This window comes from Neoarius graeffei, chromosome 13 (assembly GCF_027579695.1).
Source record: "Neoarius graeffei isolate fNeoGra1 chromosome 13, fNeoGra1.pri, whole genome shotgun sequence".
Classification (NCBI taxonomy): Eukaryota; Metazoa; Chordata; class Actinopteri; order Siluriformes; family Ariidae; genus Neoarius; species Neoarius graeffei.
In genome coordinates this window covers 9,036,007-9,056,847 of record NC_083581.1, presented here as the reverse complement: position 1 = coordinate 9,056,847, position 20,841 = coordinate 9,036,007, and the positions used below count along the sequence as shown (strand labels likewise).

The 20,841-nt window shown below is 42.8% G+C and overlaps 1 protein-coding gene across 3 annotated transcripts in view; it reads left to right on the top strand.

Annotated features, from left to right (window-relative positions):
* lrch1 (leucine-rich repeats and calponin homology (CH) domain containing 1) overlaps positions 1-20,547 on the top strand; it is a 193,995-nt gene extending 173,448 nt beyond the window's left edge. For all 3 annotated transcript variants that reach the window (XM_060937213.1, XM_060937214.1, XM_060937212.1), the window contains one exon: positions 20,371-20,547. In XM_060937213.1, the coding sequence (XP_060793196.1) occupies positions 20,371-20,484 (114 nt within the window). In that variant the 3' untranslated portion in view covers positions 20,485-20,547. The remainder of the gene's footprint in view (positions 1-20,370) is intronic.
* The last annotated feature ends 294 nt before the right edge of the window (positions 20,548-20,841 follow it).

Sequence of the window (20,841 nt, the reverse complement as noted above, 5' to 3'; positions counted from 1 at the left end):
GTTATTCATGGGGCGGCACGGTGGTGTAGTGGTTAGCGCTGTCGCCTCACAGCAAGAAGGTCCTGGGTTCGAGCCCCGGGGCCGGCGAGGGCCTTTCTGTGTGGAGTTTGCATGTTCTCCCCGTGTCCGCGTGGGTTTCCTCCGGGTGCTCCGGTTTCCCCCACAGTCCAAAGACATGCAGGTTAGGTTAACTGGTGACTCTAAATTGACCGTAGGTGTGAATGTGAGTATGAATGGTTGTCTGTGTCTATGTGTCAGCCCTGTGATGACCTGGCGACTTGTCCAGGGTGTACCCCGCCTTTCGCCCGTAGTCAGCTGGGATAGGCTCCAGCTTGCCTGCGACCCTGTAGAAGGATAAAGCGGCTACAGATAATGAGATGAGATGAGGTTATTCATACAGTAATCATATATCAACAACAACAAGTTTAAAAGCAACAATTGCATCATAATAATGATCATAATAATAATTCTTGTACGGCCTCAAATCAGAAAAGGTTGGGACGGTATGTTGAGATTGAAATTAAAACAGAAAACAGTGATTTGTAAATAAGTTTTGACCTGTATTGCACTGAAAACAATACAGCAGCACATTATTTGATGTTTTACCTCACGAGTTTTATTGTTTTCTTCAAAATAAACTCGTATTTCAATTTGGATTTTTGCAACACATTTCAAAAAAAGTTGGGACAGTAAAGCATTTCCCACTTCATAATGTTTCCATTCCTTCTCACAACACTTAAAAGATGTTTAGGGACTGAAGACACCAAGTGATGAAGCGTTTCAGGTGTTACTTTGTCCCGTTCTTCCTGCAAACAGGTCTTAAGGTGTGCAACAGTACGGGGTCGTGACTGTCATATTTTTCATTTCTAAATTCTCCACGCATTCTCTATTAGGGACAGAGGGGACACGGCCTTTTCTTCCACGGCCGCGCCTTTATAATGTGTGTACAATGTGGCTTTGCATTGTCTTGTTGAAATCTCCCTGGAAAAGATGTCGTCTTGAAGGCAGCATATGTAGCTCCAATATCTCAGTGTACTTTTCAGCATTAATGCGCCATCACAGAAGTTTATGTTACCTTTGCCAAGGGCACTGACACTAGACCCCGAAGCCGTTTGTTTTCAGGATAATGGCTGGCTGATGAAATTATTGGCTGGCTAGCTGACTCAGCCAAAACCTTAATGGCTGCTGCAGCCACCAAAATGTTTATGGCTACAAATGGCTGATACTGGACGTCACTGTGTGGCATATATCCGGGCGAACGGATCAAACAAATGGGGGGAATAAATAGCAAATTACCACAGGTCCCCTGGTCTCTTACTTCATTGTAAATATAAATCTAGCAAGATTGTAGTTCAATGCTAATAATAAGCTAATCTGGATTGTTCGAGGAAGGCATCTAGCTATCTACTCTCACTAGCAATGACCAGTGAAGGACTGGCAGCTAGCTTACTATGATGAAAGTAGAGTGGTGGAGTACTTTTTTTTTTTTATCAATCTCGAAGTATGTGAAACAAACAAACAAACAAAAAAAAATACCTTTACACTTTCCCTCAGCAGCGGCAAAGAATGCAGCCATCTCGTCGATATCGGAGTCGATTGATGCTCTGGGTGGGTTCCCGGGTTCCCCAGTGTATCGTGGTAACGGTGTGAGGGGCGGGAAGCCAGACAGGTAGTCACAACGGCAAGCTTGTGGTGGCTCTCTGTGCTGTGATATCAGTTCTAAATCTCTACAGTGTATGCCTATACGTCTCTATTGTGTTACTACTAGTGTGTACAGTTGATCATGTTTGTGTCACTTTTCTTGTAGCTCATGATGTGGATAAACCCATTATTTGATGTACACAATTCTTAGTGGCTCAGCCAAATTTTATTAGATAGCGGCTCAAATTGGCTTACAAAATTATTGGCTGGCGGCGGCTCAAATTCTAAATGGCGGTTTTAGCAGCGCCTGGCGGCGGCTTCGGGGTCTAACTGACACAACCCTATACCATGACACACCCTGGCTTTTGGACTTGTTCCTGGTAACAGTCTGGATGGTCCTTTTCATCTTTGGTCCGGAGCACACGGCATCCATTTCTTACAGAAAAGACATGGAATACTGATTTCTCTGATGTGATGGTCCATCCCATATACCTCCAAGCCTAGAGAAGTCGACGGCGCTACTTCTGGACGCAGTTAACATAAGGCTTTCTTTTTGCACAGTAAAGTTTTAACTGGCATTTGTGGATGTAACTCCATATTGTAGCTTGACAAAGGTTTGCCAAAGTAATCCTGAGCCCATGTGGTTATATCAGCTATAGATGAATGACGGTTCTTGATGCAGTGTCATCCGAGGGATCAGAGATCATGGGTGTTCAGATTAGGCTTGTGCCCTTGCCCTTTACACACCGAAATTCCTCCAGATTCCTTGAATTGTTTAATGATGTTATGCACCATCAAGGGTGAAATATCCAAATCCCTTCCTGTCTTTCTTTGAGGAACATTGTTTTCAAACATTTCAATAATTTTCTCACGCATTTGGTGACAAACTAGAGATCCTCGGCCCATCTTTACTCCTGAAAGACGAGGCCTTTCCTGGATACTGATTTTGTACCAAATCATGATTACACCCACCTGTTTCAAATCACATCATTATTTTAATAGTTTTAACTCATTACGACCCCTAAGTTGCCCCGTCCCAACTTTTTTTGGAATGTGTTTCAGGCCTGAAACATGGGAATGGATGTAAATTAACAAATGAAATGAAGTTGACCAGATAAAACATGAAATATCTTGGGTTCATTCTGTCTGCAATGAAATACAAGTCAAAGTAAATTTAGAAATTGCTGCTTTCTTTTTTTTTTTTATTTGCACTGTCCATATCGCCCCAACTTTTTCTGATTTGTAACTGTAGAAGAAAACAATAGAATAACTATTAGCTGTTACAATTAGGCATGTAATGATATAATGATAAATCACAATACAAATTTATGATGATTCGAATCAATGAAATAAAAAATGAATCACGATTATTAACAGGCTGTGCAATCGCTTAGTTTTTCCCAGCTGTAATTGTATTGTTCAGACAGCGGAGGGGCACAGTAATGTAAAGCAGTGAGAATACATGTGACTTAACCCTAGGCGGAAGTAACACAGTTCTAATGCTGTGAAAAGAAACAAAAAACGGATCTAAAATGGGAAAGAGCTGCTGCGTTATTGACTGTACAAATAGATTCAACAAGAAATCTGAGCTCTCTTTTTACAGACTGCTGAAAGATAAAGAAAAGAAAAAGTAGGCAGTACACATGTTCATAAGTTTATTTTTCTGAGCTCATCGATGACGTGGTCACCAGGAACTAATCTTCTAACCACTGCTTGAGAGCTGTAGTTCCAGCTACACGATTAATGAGTGTTTGTGAACGTTCGATCGAACTGTACACCTGCGTCTCCTACTGATAGTTTGTATTATGTATGTTCCCAACGTAGTTACCTCAGTAGTTGGAACTATAATTTTGGGAAACACTTGCATCGCAGGGCGGCACGGTGGTGTAGTGGTTAGCGCTGTCGCCTCACAGCAAGAAGGTCCTGGGTTCGAGCCCCAGGGCCGGTGAGGGCCTTTCTGTGTGGAGTTTGCATGTTCTCCCCGTGTCCGCGTGGGTTTCCTCCGGGTGCTCCGGTTTCCCCCACAGTCCAAAGACATGCAGGTTAGGTTAACTGGTGACTCTAAATTGACCGTAGGTGTGAATGTGAGTGTGAATGGTTGTCTGTGTCTATGTGTCAGCCCTGTGATGACCTGGCGACTTGTCCAGGGTGTACCCCGCCTTTCGCCCGTAGTCAGCTGGGATAGGCTCCAGCTTGCCTGCGACCCTGTAGAAGGATAAAGCGGCTAGAGATAATGAGATGAGACTTGCATCGCAGCTGCATGGTTCAAACTGTCATAGTTTGAAACCATGCTGTTGGGAAACGCATCCCAGATTCTGCAACTCACCTGCGTGTAGCTCACAATTCTTAAGCATCAAGCACTTGCCTGAGAAATGCTCTGGAGTCACTGAGACTTCGTTTTACTGAAACTCCCAGCCTTGTAACTCGCACACAGCTTCTGTATAGAGCTTACAGCCCAGAGTTACTACATCTGAGTTCTGAACACCGCTGTGCACAACTTTATTCTCACGACACACAGAAATGAGCAGGTCTGTGGCTCATCCCTCAGTATACAGAACTTTCTGTGTGTAAACACTGATGTGACTTCTGGATGTGCAACTCTGAACACAGCCCGCTGATTTGATTTGATTTGATTTCTCTTCACTGCTATTTATCGTGAATTAATTTAATAAATACAGACTTTTTTATAATAAAGCAGCTGGACTTGACAGATTTCTTTTACATGTTTTTGACTGCAGTGCTGTATAAATCAAGTGATACTGGAAAATTACCGTGCAGCAGTTTACAGCCATGAGCTTCTGCTCCTCTTTATCTGTTACAGAGCTGTGTAGGGAAAGAGGGACAGAGGGGAAGACAGATACAGAGAGGGACAGAGAAACAGATGAGAACACAGAAACAGAGAGGGACACAGATGGGGACAGAGGAGAACACAGAGACGGAGAGGGACACAGAGAGAGAGAGATACAAAGGGGAACACAGAAACAGAGAGGGACACAGAGACATGGAGGGACAGAGAGACAGAGGGGGACTGAGAGACAGAGAGGGACACAGAGACAAAGGGGGACACTGAGACAGAGGGGGACAGAGAGGGATGCAGAGACAGGGGGACAGAGAGACTGAGGGACACAGAGACAAAGGGGGACACCAAAACAGAAGGGGACAGAGAGGGGCACAGAGACAGAAGGGGACAGCGGAGGACAGATAGACAGAGAGGGACAAAGGGGGCAGTGGGACACAGAGACAGAGGGACAGAGAGGGACACAGAGATAGAGAAGGACAGAGATAAAAGGGACAGAGACAGAGAGATAAACAGAGACACAGAGAGACATGTACTTATTGACAAAATTATTAATATTCTTTAGGATGCTAGGTGGCGGCACGGTGGTGTAGTGGTTAGTGCTGTCTCCTCACAGCAAGAAGGTCTGAGTTCGAGCCCCGTGGCCGGTGAGGGCCTTTCTGTGCAGAGTTTGCATGTTGTCCGCGTGGGTTTCCTCCGGGTGCTCCAGTTTCCTCCACAGACATGCAGGTTAGGTTAACTGGTGACTCTAAATTGACCGTAGGTGTGAATGGTTGTCTGTGTCTATGTGTCAGCCCTGTGATGACCTGGCGACTTGTCCAGGGTGTACCCCGCCTTTCGCCCATAGTCAGCTGGGATAGGCTCCAGCTTGCCTGTGACCCTGTAGAACAGGATAAAGCGGCTAGAGATGATGAGATGAGATGAATGGTGAATCTGTTTTATATTTGTGCCCATTTATTCTCACTCCAGCGCCACCTGGTGGTGAGATAGTCCTGTGATGCACCATCCTGAGAGAAATCCATCCAGGAGTCTGGACTTGAGTAGACAGAGTTGGAAAGTGGAAGGTTCAGAAAGTAATTCAGTACACTAACATCATTATAATTGGCATATGGCATAATTAGTTGATTAGTTTCACTGGAAATATTACTGATGACGTATTAAAGACAGAGTAGGTGATTTTGGGGAAACCAGCAAGAGTAAGTTAGAGTTTGAACATAATCAACTGAAAAATCCCACCCCCTTCCTTCAGCCTTCCCTCCAAAACCAGAGCCACGAGAGAGTCGCGTCGACTCCATTCACTCCGGTGGGACGTTCTTTACAGCAGGGTGGGATCCTGGAGCCGCTCAGTCATTCCCAGGAGTTAGCAGTAAATACGAGCAGTGCAACAGAACACAGCATGACCTTTGAAGGGTCCGGCAAGTGCTGGAGGTTTCAGGGTATACCCCTTTTTTTAAGACTGAGCCTTTATACAGGTTTGTGGCTTATTTCTCTGTGAGGAGCACATATTATCGAAAATATTTTAATTTCCTCGTGTATATGAAGAAGGCTTTGATTGGCCTCACAAACATCTTGGCATCTTATCATTGGGTCGTCCTTTCACTCCTCCTCAGGAAAACTAATGGAATTGGAATTTTTATAAAACATAAATCATGCCAAAAATTAAATGTAAATATATAAGTCTTGGTTAAACAGCTACAATGCCATCTTACCAGTCATTCCAGCACTGCCAGAATTCAGGGGTGTAAAGAGCGCTAAATTATTTGACTCAAGTAAAAGTGAAATTATACTAAAGTAAAAGTAAAACTATATTTGTTAAAATTTATTCAAAAGTAAAAAGTAACTTCTTTAAAATTGACTTTGAGTAAAAGTTACTGAGTTACTTCTTGTTTTAAGTGGCGAGATGCAGATCGATTGAATGCAGAGCTGGTATAAAACACGTTATTTTACATTTCAGATCACCTTTACAAAATAAAGTGCATTAACAAATTAAATTAAAACATTGCATAAATATTTTAAATCATGGCAGTGTAATATCATGGGAGGAAAGTTCATATAATTATATAGCACAAGTCTAACACTCATGATGCCTGACAATGCAACGATGTGCCTCATAGAAAGTATTTCTTAACATTTTGACTAAGTCATATTCGGTCATCGGAAGTCTTTCTCGTGGTGAAATTCACTGAGTGAACATTCTGTAGCCCGACCGGGAGCTAGCACTGGTTAGCTTGGTATGTGTCCACTCACTCTTCACTACAAGAGCTAACTGTGTTTTTATCCGAGCTGAAAATGTTACCTGTACAGCATGCCAGAGATACACAACAGTACAAATTTACCACAACTCAAACCAGCACTACAAAACGTAGAGACAAAACAATGGAAACGTTTCCTCAAAGCAGTTCCTCATGTCGCCGCTACTGTAGGGAAAAAAAACACCAACGCAATTTGTCTTTGATCTGTATGATCGAAGGCTAATAACGTACAGATAAAGCAGTGCTATGATTTAACAGAGTATGATTTAGCATTAACAAATCAAAATAGTTGGGAAGTCTCTCTGTGATGGGCTGTATCACACTCCCCCTACCTATTGCTGATTAGTTTCCAATAACAGCATGCCTTGCTTTACTAGTGCATCTCAAAAAATTAGAATACCATGAAAAAGTTCCTTTTTTTTCATAATTTAATTCAAAAAGGTAAACTTTCATATATTCTATATTCATTACATGTAAAGTGAAATATTTAAAGCCTTTTTTGTTTCAATTTTGATGATTATGGCTTATAGCTCATGAAAATCAGAAATCCAGTATCTCAAATTATTAGAATATTCCCTAAGATCAATCAAAAAAAGGATTTACAATACAGAAATGTCCAACTTCTGAAAAGTATATTCATTTATACACTCAATACTTGGTTGGGGCTCCTTTACCATGAATTACTGTATCAATGCGGTGTGGCATGGAGGTGATCAGTCTGTGGCACTGCTGAGGTGTTATTGAAGCCCAGGTTGCTTTGATAGTGGCCTTCAGCGTATCTGTATTTTTGGGTCGGGTGTTTCTCATCTTCCTCTTGACAATACCCCATAGATTCTCTATGGGGTTCAGGTCAGGCAAGTTGGCTGGCCAATCAAACACAGAAATATCATGGTCAGCAAACCATTAGGTAGTAGTTTTGGCACTGTGGGAAGGTGCTAAGTCCTGCTGGAAAAGGAAATCACCATCTCCAAAAAGCTTGTCAGCAGATGGAAGCATGAAGTGCTCTAAAATCTCCTGGTAGATGGCTGTGTTGACTTTGGACTTGATGAAATACAGTGGACCAACACCAGCAGATGACATGGCACCCCAAATCATCACAGACTGTGGAAACTTCACACTGGGCTTCAAACACCTTGGATTCTGTGCCTCTCCACTCTTCCTCCAGACTCTAGAACCGTGATTTCCAAATTAAATGCAAAATGTACTTTCATCGGAAAAGAGGACTTTGGACCACTGAGCAACAGTCCATTTCTTTCTCTCCTTAGCCCAGATAAGACACTTCTGACATTGTCTCTGGTTCAGGAGAGGCTTGATATTAGGAATGTGAAAGTTGTATCCCCTTTTCTTGAAGATGTCTGTTCGTGATGGGTCTTGATACACTGACACCAGCCTCAGTCCACTCCTTGTGAAGCTCTCACAAATTCTTGAATCAACTTTTCTTGACAATCCTCTCAAGATTGCGGCCATCCCTGTTGCTTGTGCACCTTTTCCAGCCACCCTTTTCAGCAATGACCTTTTGTGGCTTACCCTCCTTGTGGAGGGCATCAGTGATCATCTTCTGGACAACAGTCAAGTCAGCAGTCTTCCCCATGATTGTGGTTGTGTGTACTGAACTAGACCGAGAGATACACTGTGTTCATACTGTTTTACTCAAGCTTGAAATGAAATATTCTAATATTTTGAGATGGGTTTTTTTATGTTTTTGTACTGTATACCATACTGATTAAAATTAAAATAGAAAAATGCTTGAAACATTTTAGTTTATGTGTAATGAGTCTATAATATATAACATTTTCACTTTCTTAAATAACTGATGGAAAATATTAAACTTTTTCACAATATTCTAATTTTTTGAGATGCACTAGTATATTGTTGCTGAGTTGAAGCACATTGAACAGCACTACTGCTCTTATTCAACATGTCTCTCAGACGAACTCTGGAAATTGAACATGCACACATTGAGCAAGCTTTACCTGATCTTACACAGAAATAATGCAACTGCTCAGTATCATGATCTGTCCAATACAGACATTCCAATATTTAATAAAGCTCTGTGTGAGAAATTGAACAAATCAATACTTCAGAAGACCAGGTCTATGCGTTCGCTATACCTCCACCATTTCTCTACCCTCAAGATCCTTGTATCGTTTGTTCATTCTGTTTTCCTTTCAGAAACAGAAATGAGAAAATGAAAAACGAACGTTATGATTTTCATTTCAAAATCTGAAGACGAATCACGGAAAAACGAGTCCTATTTCATTTTCCTGCTCAGAAACAGCATTTACAAAATTTAAAAAGGGCTTAATTTTCACTTTCCCCTTTGTAAAACAGAAAACAAAATCGTATGAAAACAAAAACAGTCTGTCTTTTCATTTTCTGAAACTGGAAGCTGTCCCATATACTGTACAGCTAAATTACCCAGAAGTCACAGCAGGAGCTCACAGAGCCTCAGGAGGAATGAACATACTGCTCAAAAGTCATGGCTTTGAACAGCTGCATTCATTCGTATCATTTTTTAAAACAAGGTTTGGTTTTTTTTCTGCACTCATGTTCTCTTCTCTTTTGTTGGTTTGGAAAACGGCGTCGTACTCCATGCTTTTCAGCAAAAAACTGGTTGTTGTTGTTTTTTTCTTATTTTTTTTCTATTTTATCAAGGAGAAAACTAAAATCAAGTCCTTTTTAAATTTTGCGTATGCTGACGAGGAGGAAGAAAGACGACTCGTTTTTCCTTTATTCATTTTAGGATTTCGAAACGAAAATCAAAACATTTTTCATTTTCCCATTTCTGTTTCTGAAACGGAAAAAAAAAGAATGAACAGAATGTACACCGGGTCCGTGTACTTTTTCGTTCATTCATTATTCTGTTTTGGAATGAAAGATGAAATTTAAAAAAGGGTGCAGCTTGGTGTTTTATTTAAAACAATACAAGCAGAAATGGCTCTATTTTGTTTTTGAAATGTATTGCCATCATCAAATAGTAGTATTAGAAAAGTGGACAACATTTCTGATCATTTTCTTATTTTGTAATATTCATTTATTCCTTTATTGAATTTCATATGCTTCCATATGCGGCTCGGGACGAAGAGCCACGGTGCTTGGCTTCAGTTTCGTTTTTCCATCGGCGGCTCCAGCCCGACTTTGGACGCTCGTCACTCGGGCAGGGGAGGTCCCAGCCTCCCCAAACTTGCCAGCCAGCGACCTCTGCCCTCTCCCCAACGAACCAGCGCTGCCAGGGCACGCTAGCCCCGCGCCTCGGGACGTAATTCGCCCCGAGGCGGGCCGCTGCACTCCGCTTAGGTTTCGTTTCTATTGGAGGCTCCAGCCCAACTTTGGACGCTCGTAACTCGGGCAGGGGAGGTCCCAGCCTCCCCAAACTTGACAGCCAGCGACCTCTGCCCTCTCTTCAAAGAACCAGCGCTTACAGGGCCGGCTAGCCCCGCGCCTCGGGACATAATTCGCCCTGAGGCAAGCCGCGGCACTCCGCTTAGGTTTCGTTTCTTTCGGCAGCTCCATCCCGACTTTGGACACTCGAAACTCGCACAGGGGAGGTCCCAGCCTCCCCAAACTCGCCAGCCAGAGACCTCCGCCCTCTACCCCAATGAAGCTGCACTGCCAGGGCCCGTCAGCTCCCAGCCAGGGGACGTTATTTCCCCCCGAGGCGAACTCCGCTCCGTGCCTTAATGAGAGCCGCTGACGCAGGGAGTATTCAATTAAATAAATAAATGACTCCCTCCCACCCACGGCACGCTCTCCCTTGACCCCGCAGCGACTTCCGCTCCACCCCGCTCAGGACCCTAACCTGGCGCACCAGTAGGGCATGGGCACCCACACTTAAGCCCACCCCAACCCAGGGGCGGATTAAAAACCTTCTGCCTCGCGGGCCTCCGAGTCGCGCTGGCCCCTGGTAAAACCGAAAGTTGGGACTTTGCCGTTTTAACGCCTGATGCCCATGGCAACACTAGGCAGTGGGACTTTGCCATTTTTCCCCCCTGACGCCCATGGTAAAACTGAGCAGTGGGACTTTGCCATTTTTTTCTGAACTGTGGGAATATGCCTCCAAAGACGCCATGTCATGCGGATGAGAATAAACAAACCATAACGCTCCCAACCCGCCCACAAGCTTAGGCTTCCAGGTCACCCAAAACCTAAGTTCTAAATAAACTAAAACGCAATTCAGAATGGCATTTTTCAAAATTGCTTTTTCCCTTTTTCTGCTGTTCAGTGACTCATTTTCAATAACTAAAAATACATCAAAACATGGCTCTGGATTCCATTTCACAAGTCATACACAAGTGTAAAAATTCATAAACGAGTCCTTTTTCATTTCTCATGTGACTTCCAAAATAGAATAATGAATGAACGAAAAAGTACACGGACCACACGGACCCCTCAAGACAGACAAACCCTTTATATTCTGGTTGCAGAGACAGTTCCATGAGCTTGCAGCCTGTCACTCAGTGTCAAAGTCCACTTACACACACAAGGCCTTAATCATACCAGTGAGTCATAAAAATGATTAATTATTGACCGGCATTGAACTCTCTCTCTCTCTCTCTATTCACTCTGTTATTTGTGTGTGTGTTGCAGTAATGTAGTATTATGCATCTCTCAGGCAAGTGATTGCAGACTGAACCTCATTTATTTCTGAAATGCTGCCCAGTGAGAAGAGCTCCGGGTTAAACCGTTAGTGCTGAAAAGCTTCAGCAGATCACATGCTCTTTAACATTAGCATGTGCCTAAAGCCGTGCATTGACGTTTGGCTTTACTCTGATGTACCTGTTTACCTGGCTTCCTGCTGTGACTCTCATTTGTCATCCTCTGCACCTGCACCTGCCCTGCACCACCTTTTCCCAACAGCATTCCCTCCATAATGAATACGATTGTGTTTGAGAGTATTTATGGAAATAGAAACCTATTCCTGATCCCATGCGTGCTCCCAGGTGGGAGTGTAAATAAGAGAGTAATACAATCACCAGAGACGCTGTGCTCGGCCCACTGACATTTGTAGTAAAACGGATTATTTGAACCTGGAACAGAACATCAGTGTTGGCATGTTACCTCTGTTCTGACGCTACCAAACCCACATCCGTGTTTACCCCTGCTGACCTTGAGATGACCCTTCTTCTCCTTCTGCTCTTATTCTTTTTATTTCATTCCTCTTTAACATCCTCCACCTCTCTCCCATACTCCTCCTTTCGTGTTATTTCTTTTTCCCCCCTTTGGTATATTTCCTTTCCCTTCTTCCCATTCCCTCCCTCCACATCTCTCTGTCCTCTCTCAGTCATCTCTCTGTTCGGCATACGACATACTTCAGTGCTCGCTGAGGCCGGTCCGGGCCACGGTCCGAGCCCTGGTGTCACTGGAGAACAAGGGAGTGAAGGACAAAGATGGAGGAAAGGATGGAGAAACAGAGGAAAGAGAAAAAGTGGAACACGAGAGCCTCAGTCCTTGTCAGGATCAGTCCTCTCCCTGGCATATCTGGGACCTGATTGGCTCGAGTCTGGTGCATCTGTTCTGCCTGCTGCTTCTGTTCGGGGCCTACACCTGGAGCGAACTGACATAACACACATTCTCACACACTACATTACTTACTTGCTTACACTTACGCTTACTTTTACACACACACACACACACACACACACAGAGTCTGTGGATAGCACATGCAGTTACCGCACATGTTCCGTTCGTGTTACTGGTACAACAGCACGCTTTATTTTTATTTGAAAGAAATCCAAACCTAATGCAGTAAAACATTAACAGAGATTGTCTTATGCAGCTGACAGCAAATAAAACATACACGTGTGGAATTTGAAGGCGTCTCTGTGGCGTTTACACGTCGCTTGCAAGGACAAGTACAAATAAGAATCAGCACTGGAGGACAAGAGGACTCTGACGTGAGGGCGTCGTGGATTGAAACACAGGTTAAAATGGACGCTTATGTGGCCAGTCTGCACTGTCCAGACCGTACGCTTACTTTTGTTAACTTACACATGCGTTTTGTCAATGCGTTATAGTCATTTCCACCTATTTTAAATATAGTTGATCAGCCAAGTTCTTGGGGGTGTGTCTCTCCTGCGAGACCGTTCAGTGCCTGATACGTTGATAGAGCCACAGATTCAAATCAGGGATATAATGATGTTAGATTTATTGTGACTGACGGGCACAGAAGCCACGCCTCCTTCATTGAGATGGACAGGCACAGAGGCAACACCTCCTCGAGGGCTAACAGGCACAGAGGCCATGCCTTCTCTGGGGCTAACAGGTGCAGAGAGGCCACACCGCCTTCTCTGGGGCTGACAGGCAGAGACACATTGACGGGAAAGAGATTGTGAAAGAAACCTGATAAAGTTTGTAAATGACAGTAATAAAACAGATAATCAGTGTTCACCGATAAAGAGACAAACAGAATAAACGAACCTTTAACTGCCGTTTGTAATTCCAAATAAATTTGAGCTGGAAATGAGAAGTGTTACTGACTCTCACCATCAACTGATAATACACATGGACATTCTAACACACACACACACATTTCATGCTTCCCATATTTCCAGTAATCTGATCCCAGTACAGTTTTCAGATAAGTATCTTTATTAGCTGCTTGTGTAAAAATGGCCACCGTACGATTAACATCCTGTATTAATATTTCAGTTGAGCAGTCGCGTGTTTGGTGACTTGCTGTTGATTATTCTAAAGAAGAGTACCAGAACGATCACATCACACACTCTGACAAACACAGTGATGAAGAGACTTTCGACGGCATCTTTTTTCCCCAAATGACCTGTTAGCTTCAATATACACACATCAGCAGCACATCTGCACGAGGTGGGGTTCACGGTAATACTGATTTCAGGTCCGTGGATGTAAAATTCACGAGTATGTACTAATGGTATGTTAGTGCAGCATTTTTACAGAAGGGCTAATCTAACACACGCCACTCGTACAGAAGTGCTTTGAAACTGTCCATCACACCTTTCCTGGCTTCCTGATTTAAATCTCAAGTCGACATCAACTGTGACAAATGCACCAGGAGTGTGAGCTGTACAGCAGCAACAGTGCAGTAAACGTGATTCTGTGAATTAGTATTGTTAATTCTCTTTAAACTGTACAGTCTCACTGACCTGTAAACATATTAGTGTGATAATTCACTCGAACAGGAAGGAAGCTCCATCAACAGGAGTACGGATAGGAATAACTATTATTATTATTATCTCTTTGGTATGTTATTTGTTTACACTTTGCTCACGAGCTTTGACTGTATGCTTTTGGAAAAAGCTGTGCTTGTAAAATGTAAAGCGACGCTGCACTGATTCTTCCCCGGACTCTCGAGGCAGTACACTAGAGCAGTGATTCCCAACCACTGTCCCGCGGCACATTAGTGTGCCGTGAGAGATCATCAGGTGTACCGTGGGAAATTATCCAACTTCACTTAATTGTTCCGAAAATTATTATTTATTTACTGCAAATAATTTGTCTTCGTTCGTCTACGCCAGCGACGTATAGTGACAGGCAGAACAACTCTCCCACTAGATGACAGCAGGTAGCTAATTAACCTGTGTATCTACCTGTTGCCATTCAAACAATAGAATTAGTAATGCTTCAGGTGTGACAGCGGTGATAGCGATGGATAAATATTTGAAAAGAAAAAGTACACAATCCAAACTGGGTCCTGGAGAAAATTCTGACCCAGATGAAGGCCCTAGTATGAGTAGAGGTCAGAAGAAAGCAAAAAAAAAGTGATTTTCCACAACCTATCTGTGCGAGCTGGGCTTTTCAAGCATGACTGCTATAAAAACTAAAAAAGGAGAGTGACTCAGAGCTGTTGAGGAAGATCTTTGTGTGTGTCTTTCTTCAATTCCTGCAAGTATATCAGCTTTGTGTTCAACTAAACAGGCCCAGGTTTCACACTGAGTAAATTGAGACTAGATGATCATTATATTTCATTATATATATATATATTTTTTGTGACATTTTTGTTTGGTGGTGTGCCGTGGGATTTTTCGAATGTAAAATATGTGCCGTGGCTCAAGAAAGGTTGGGAAACACTGCACTAGAGGAACAGCCTGATGATGAATAGACACACAAGGTGCAGTGATGAGGGCGAGCTGTCAGGTGGGGCTGGATTACTGTGTTCGCAGAAGACACCATGAGCACTTGCACTTGTGACACTTGTCTTTGTTTGTATCACGTTTCTGTACATTCTGAATGTTTCTGTAAATTATGAATGAAAGGAAGCAGATTTTTATCCTTTGAACTGAGAGTACAGGATTTACACCACTCTTCTGAACTGCTTTTCAGGTACACTGTCTCTAAAACCTTTACTGCTTACAGTCATGAAAAAAAAACCGCACTATTTTTGGATGTAGTAAAGAACGAAAGAATCGTTTTTTGAGAGCTCATCCCAGCTGCAGGTGGGTTTTGACGCCATTTGCTTCGGTTTGTCCTGTTTTCACTCTGCTGCTCTGACACGCTGCTGTAACCATCTGTAATGTTATATAAGGCTCTGTGAGTGAGGCTTCTGTAGTTTCTATGAGGCTGTAATCCGGTAATAAATGTACAGTGTGAGGTTCTTCTGATGCGTGGGTTTCAGTTTTTGGGGGGATGTCAAGTCTGAGAAAAGCCAATGAAGGGTAATAGTAAACAAAAATTAGTCAGTTTTTTTTTTTGGGGGGGGGTATATAGAACAATCTTTTAAAGTGTATGTAATGCCTCTAAACCCCGCTTTTTTCCTTGTACAAAGCAACAATGGGGTGGCATGGTGGTGTAGTGGTTAGCGCTGTTGCCTCACAGCAAGAAGGTCCGGGTTCAAACCCTGTGGCCGGCGAGGGCCTTTCTGTGCGGAGTTTGCATGTTGTCTGCATGGGTTTCCTCCGGGTGCTCCGGTTTCCCCCAAAGACATGCAGGTTAGGTTAACTGGTGACTCTAATGTGAATGGTTGTCTATGTGTCAGCCCTGTGATGACCTGGTGACTTGTCCAGGGTGTACCCCGCCTTTCGCCCGTAGTCAGCTGGGATAGGCTCCAGCTTGCCTGCGACCCTGTAGAACAGGATAAAGCGGCTAAAGATAATGAGTTGAGACAAAGCAACAATCATTATGTTGATTGACCATGTGTTTTCGAACCATAGCTGATCCCAAAGGCCATAAATTAATGGAAAATCAATAAGATCAGCCAGTTTTCACGGAATCTGCCGAGACTGAACTGGAAGATCCCGAAGGGGTGCGTGACGTCCTACGTGTAACAATCCAGGTATCGATTTCGTTCATGTGCGCAGCAGTGATTAGACCAGTCTCGATCTGGAATCATGTTTTGGAGAGAATTCTGATAGTGATATGTCGGATGAAGGGGCAGATGATTTATCAAGGATATTCCAGAGTAAATGGTTATTTTTTCGAGGCCCCAGGATGAAGAAGAAGAAGAAGAAACCTTTATTTATCACATGCACACTTCAAGCACAGTGAAATTCATCCTCTGCATTTAACCCATCTGAAGCAGTGAACACATGCTCAGAGCAGTGGGCAGCCACATCACAGCACCCAGGGAGCAGTCAGGGGTTCGGTACCTTGCTCAAGGGCACCTCAGCCCAAGGCCACCCCATGTGAACCTAACTGCATGTCTTTGGACTGTGGGGGAAACCGGAGCAAACCCACGCAGACACAGGGAGAACATGCAAACTCCACACAGAAAGGCCCTTGCCGGCCGCTGGGTTCGAACCCAGAACCTTCTTGCTGTGAGGCGACCGTTCTAACCACTACACCACCCGAAGTTCAGAAACTGACAGTATTCCTCTGTAGCGCGCGTGAGATGGATAGATAGAGAAAGATGTGCAAAACGCAGTGGTTACCTTTCATCATGTTCTCCTGAACAAAACTAAAAACAAGTCCAGTCTTGCAATATTGCAGTCTGAGAGCATTTAACACGTTTCAGTTCATAATTAATGATGATGATGATTGCGCGCGCATTTTTCTTCCTGTTAAAGCGCATCAGATGTGATAAGATCGGATTTCGCGAACATATATTATATGAATGTTGCTCATAATCCTGCGTCTGGTGCACTGTGTGTGATAATAGGGGAATCGACGAACTGTCCAAATGTCAGATCAAATGTCATTTATTAAATAAATGGGTTTCTTTTTGCCCCAATAATTCCCAGGCGGTCATTCTGGTGGTGATGAACACTTGAGGAATCGGATTTATTATCAGTAGGCGACACGAAATCTGCCCGCTTCGTTTGCACAAACCTCACGCACTGTCACTTTAGATTAGTGTCATTTCTCGGAAATTCGTGAACTGAATGTCCTGTTGTATATGGATTTGAACATCCAAACACAACGCAGCGCTTTCTTTCACGTCGTTATTTTTGTAAGATTCCAACAACAATATCCAAGTTCAGTGAGTAAACGAGCGCGGAGTCCAATGAACCGAAATGACCCAGATGACCAGGGTTCCACTCGTGATGTCATGCGAGGTTAGCCCTGAGGCAAGGCTGCCTTTTTCCGGGATCCGGAAGCTGCGATTTATCAATAGTTTTGTGCATGATAATAAAATAACAAACAATATTATTTTCCCCCCTGCTTTATTAATTCATTTTGGTTGTTACTAACGATATATATATTCATTTTAAAGCATTACAGTAAGGCATTACATACACTTTAATGCCTTTGAGTGTAAGAAGCCAGCCTCCAAATTCTGTCTGCTTCAGAAACTAACAATCTTTATTTTTTGTTTTGTTTTGTCTTGTTTCATTTTATGGCACTAAGTCATTTCAATACAACTGGCGTTTTTATTTAATGCTGCCTGTGAACTGTACTTGTCTTTCCTGTAGATGTGATCTTAACTCCTCTGTTAACCAGGAGAAACATACTGCCTCTTATTTCTCTGTAGGACCTGATGCTTATTACAGTCTCAATGTAAAACGCTGCACTGGTTCTTCTGAGCAGTCATGTTTTTTTTATTCTTCTGCTGAGCTCTCGAGTCCCTTTGGTGCTTGAACAGCTGTAATAAAAGAGAAAACTAAAGTCCCCGACAAATTTGCTGCTTGAACCCACAAACCATCAGTTATGGGCCCCAACACATTGGTGCTTGGCCCCCTAATATACACTATATTGCCAAAAGTATTTGCTCACCTGCCTTGACTCACATATGAGCTTAAGTGACATCCCATTCCTAATCCATAGGGTTCAATATGACGTCGGTCCACCCTTTGCAACTAGAACAGCTTCAACTCTTCTGGGAAGGCTGTCCACAAGGTTTAGGAGTGTGTTTATGGGAATTTTTGACCATTCTTCCAGAAGCGCATTTGTGAGGTCACACACTGATGTTGGACGAGAAGGCCTGGCTCTCAGTCTCCACTCTAATTCATCCCGAAGGTGTTCTGTCGGGTTGAGGTCAGGACTCTGTGCAGGCCAGTCAAGTTCATCCACACCAGATTCTGTCATCCATGTCTTTATGGACATGGATGTAAAAACAGTCTGCATGCCTAGGTGCTTGATTTTATACACCTGTGTTCATGGAAGTGATTGGAACACCTGATTCCGATAATTTGGATGGGTGAGCAAATACTTTTGGCAATATAGCGTAAGTATAAGCAATGGTACTGAGTGCAGTTGTTTAGTGTTTGGACTCCTTACATTAAAGTTTACAGTCACTTAGGTTTTTCCTTTTCCTTCAGCACTCGTAACTTTAATTTAAGAAAAATCACAATAGGGTTCCTGTAGCTGTGTGCTTTATGGACCGCTGATCATGTGGTGTCTGGATCCTTAAAGTGCTGATGACACGAACATGACTCTATGCAATTTCTTAAATAAACTATACAACATGGCAAACATGTTAGATTTCTGTTATAATTACGTGAAAAGAAGCTGTTGTTACGCGAATATCCAACTTTTAATTGCACAGCGCAAGAAAACTGGGTCCGTGGCTCGCGGCCATGTTGTGACGTCAGCGGGAGAACACGCTGCGGTTCACTGGCTGTTCTACTCTGGTTCTACTCAATGGAAATGGCGCATGAAAACGCCGGTGAACTCTCTAGTGCTAGCTCTTCCTCTTCTGGGAGTCTAGAATTGTGTTGATCTCTTCCGAATAGAATCTATGATAGCCTACCCTCTTTACCCTTTGCCTCTCGTTGCTAGGCAGCAGTTACATGAAAGCCGCAAGCTTTCACAAGCAAATACATGACTGATATCACGCCGACTTTATGATTACATTTATGATTATCATGTAGAAGCTATAGCTCTACTTACCTTTATTTTATGTCGTTTCACAACACATGTTCTGACAGGAGGACTGTCTTTGGATCCGGCGTAGCTACTAGTAGACCCCCTCCGGAATACTGGCAGTGTTGCCAGATTGGGAGGTTTCCCGCCCAGTTGGGTGGTTTCAAGTGCATTTTGGTGGGTTTTGAACATATTTTGGGCTGGAAAACATCAGCAGTATCTGGCAACAGATACTGCTGATGTTTTCCAGCCCAAAATATGTTCAAAACCCACCAAAATGCACTTGAAACCGCTCAACTGTGCGGGAAGCCTCCCAATCTGGCAACACTGTGTAGGCACTGCTGATGGTAGTAACACACGTTTGTGCTGAACTGCACACCCAAGAGATTCTTTTAAGCTGGGAAGGGTGTCAAAACAATCCAAATTGAAGTGTTCAGAGCACAGGACGGATGTTGGTGAGGGCTCCCACTTGTCACGAGTGCGCCTGACTTGCTTCACCCACTTCGCATGCAGCTCGGGATCTCTGGGAAACTTGAATAAACTTACCCCATCCTTGTGGGTTTTGGAGCAAAAGCCGGCAACACAACGCGAAGGCATAACAACTAATATATATATATATATATATATATATATATATATATATATATATATATATAATACTAGTAATGACAAACTGAACACCTGTCACATCAACAACAAACTGGTAAGTTAGGAGGAAGGTTCTTTCGCTGACGTCATATAGCTCCTCCTCCTCTTTCGTCTCCTGGGTGCTGCAGCCCCGTCAAATTTGCCCAAATAGCCACGTTTTTTATCATAACTTGTAAAATAGGCGCCTTCGTGAATTAATATATGGATCATCGGGAATTACTTTTTATGTTCTAAAACATTGCCAAAGATGTCAAAAACGTGTCATCAGCACTTTAAGTATACAGTCAGTGCAAGTACTTAAATATATGCACTTTTCATTGTCTTAAAGACTATAATTAGTAATATAATAAATAAATGAGATAAGTTGTTAATAAATACAGTGAAATGATTTCTCAGAGTGTGTAGTTTGCATTTCGACTTCAGGAGAAGAAGCGAGCAGTTCAGCTGATTTGGGATTTTTACGAAGCCCTGCTGGTTGAAGGTCCTTCATGAAGCTGGTTGTGAAGAGACCAAGAAAATCTACTCTTAAGAAATGAGCTTTTCATTTGTTTTCTAGTTTTCTTGGTACTGCATATTCCCAAATGTTATTTCATCATAAAGCAGGGCAACAGTAGTAAAAATGAAGACGACCCTTTCACAAGCAGATCCACGGTGCTTCTCGTGTAGAAGTGTTTGTGTCTCGAAAACATCATCCCAATGTTTATTCTTTCAGTCATAATGAATTTATATCTGTTCCATAATTTTTGTCCATTTGTTTCAAATCACTTTGTGTCTCTTTTTTATTTTGTCTCTCTGCATCTCCCCCTCTCCTCTATACTACAGGACAAATTGTGTCTCCCTCATCACATTCTGGAGGAGAAGGGATTAGTGAAAGTGGGTATCACCGTTCAGGCTCTGCTGGATGAGGCCTCAGTCAAACAGAACCTTTTCACATGAACCCTGTTTTCGCTGTTGTACATAAACCTCCATGAACCATAAAGAAACATTTATCACCTTCCATCATGATATCCGAAGTGCACGCTCATTTTCCAGCTAATTTTTATTAGCCTCGTAGTCCAAAGATGAACACATGGATAAAACATTCCTTATTTAATATATATTTATTAAGAAAGAGTAGGGTTTAAAAAGGTCTTGGTCCATTACTACATTTTATTCAATGCGTTATTTCCAAACTGAGCCAAGACAGTTCTGTTAAACTGTTGTAGTGTTATGTCTATTGAGAGTATAAATGGTGTGCATTTTTGTTCATAACACAGTTGTAATAGTTCTCTTAAACATCTGATAGTGACCCCA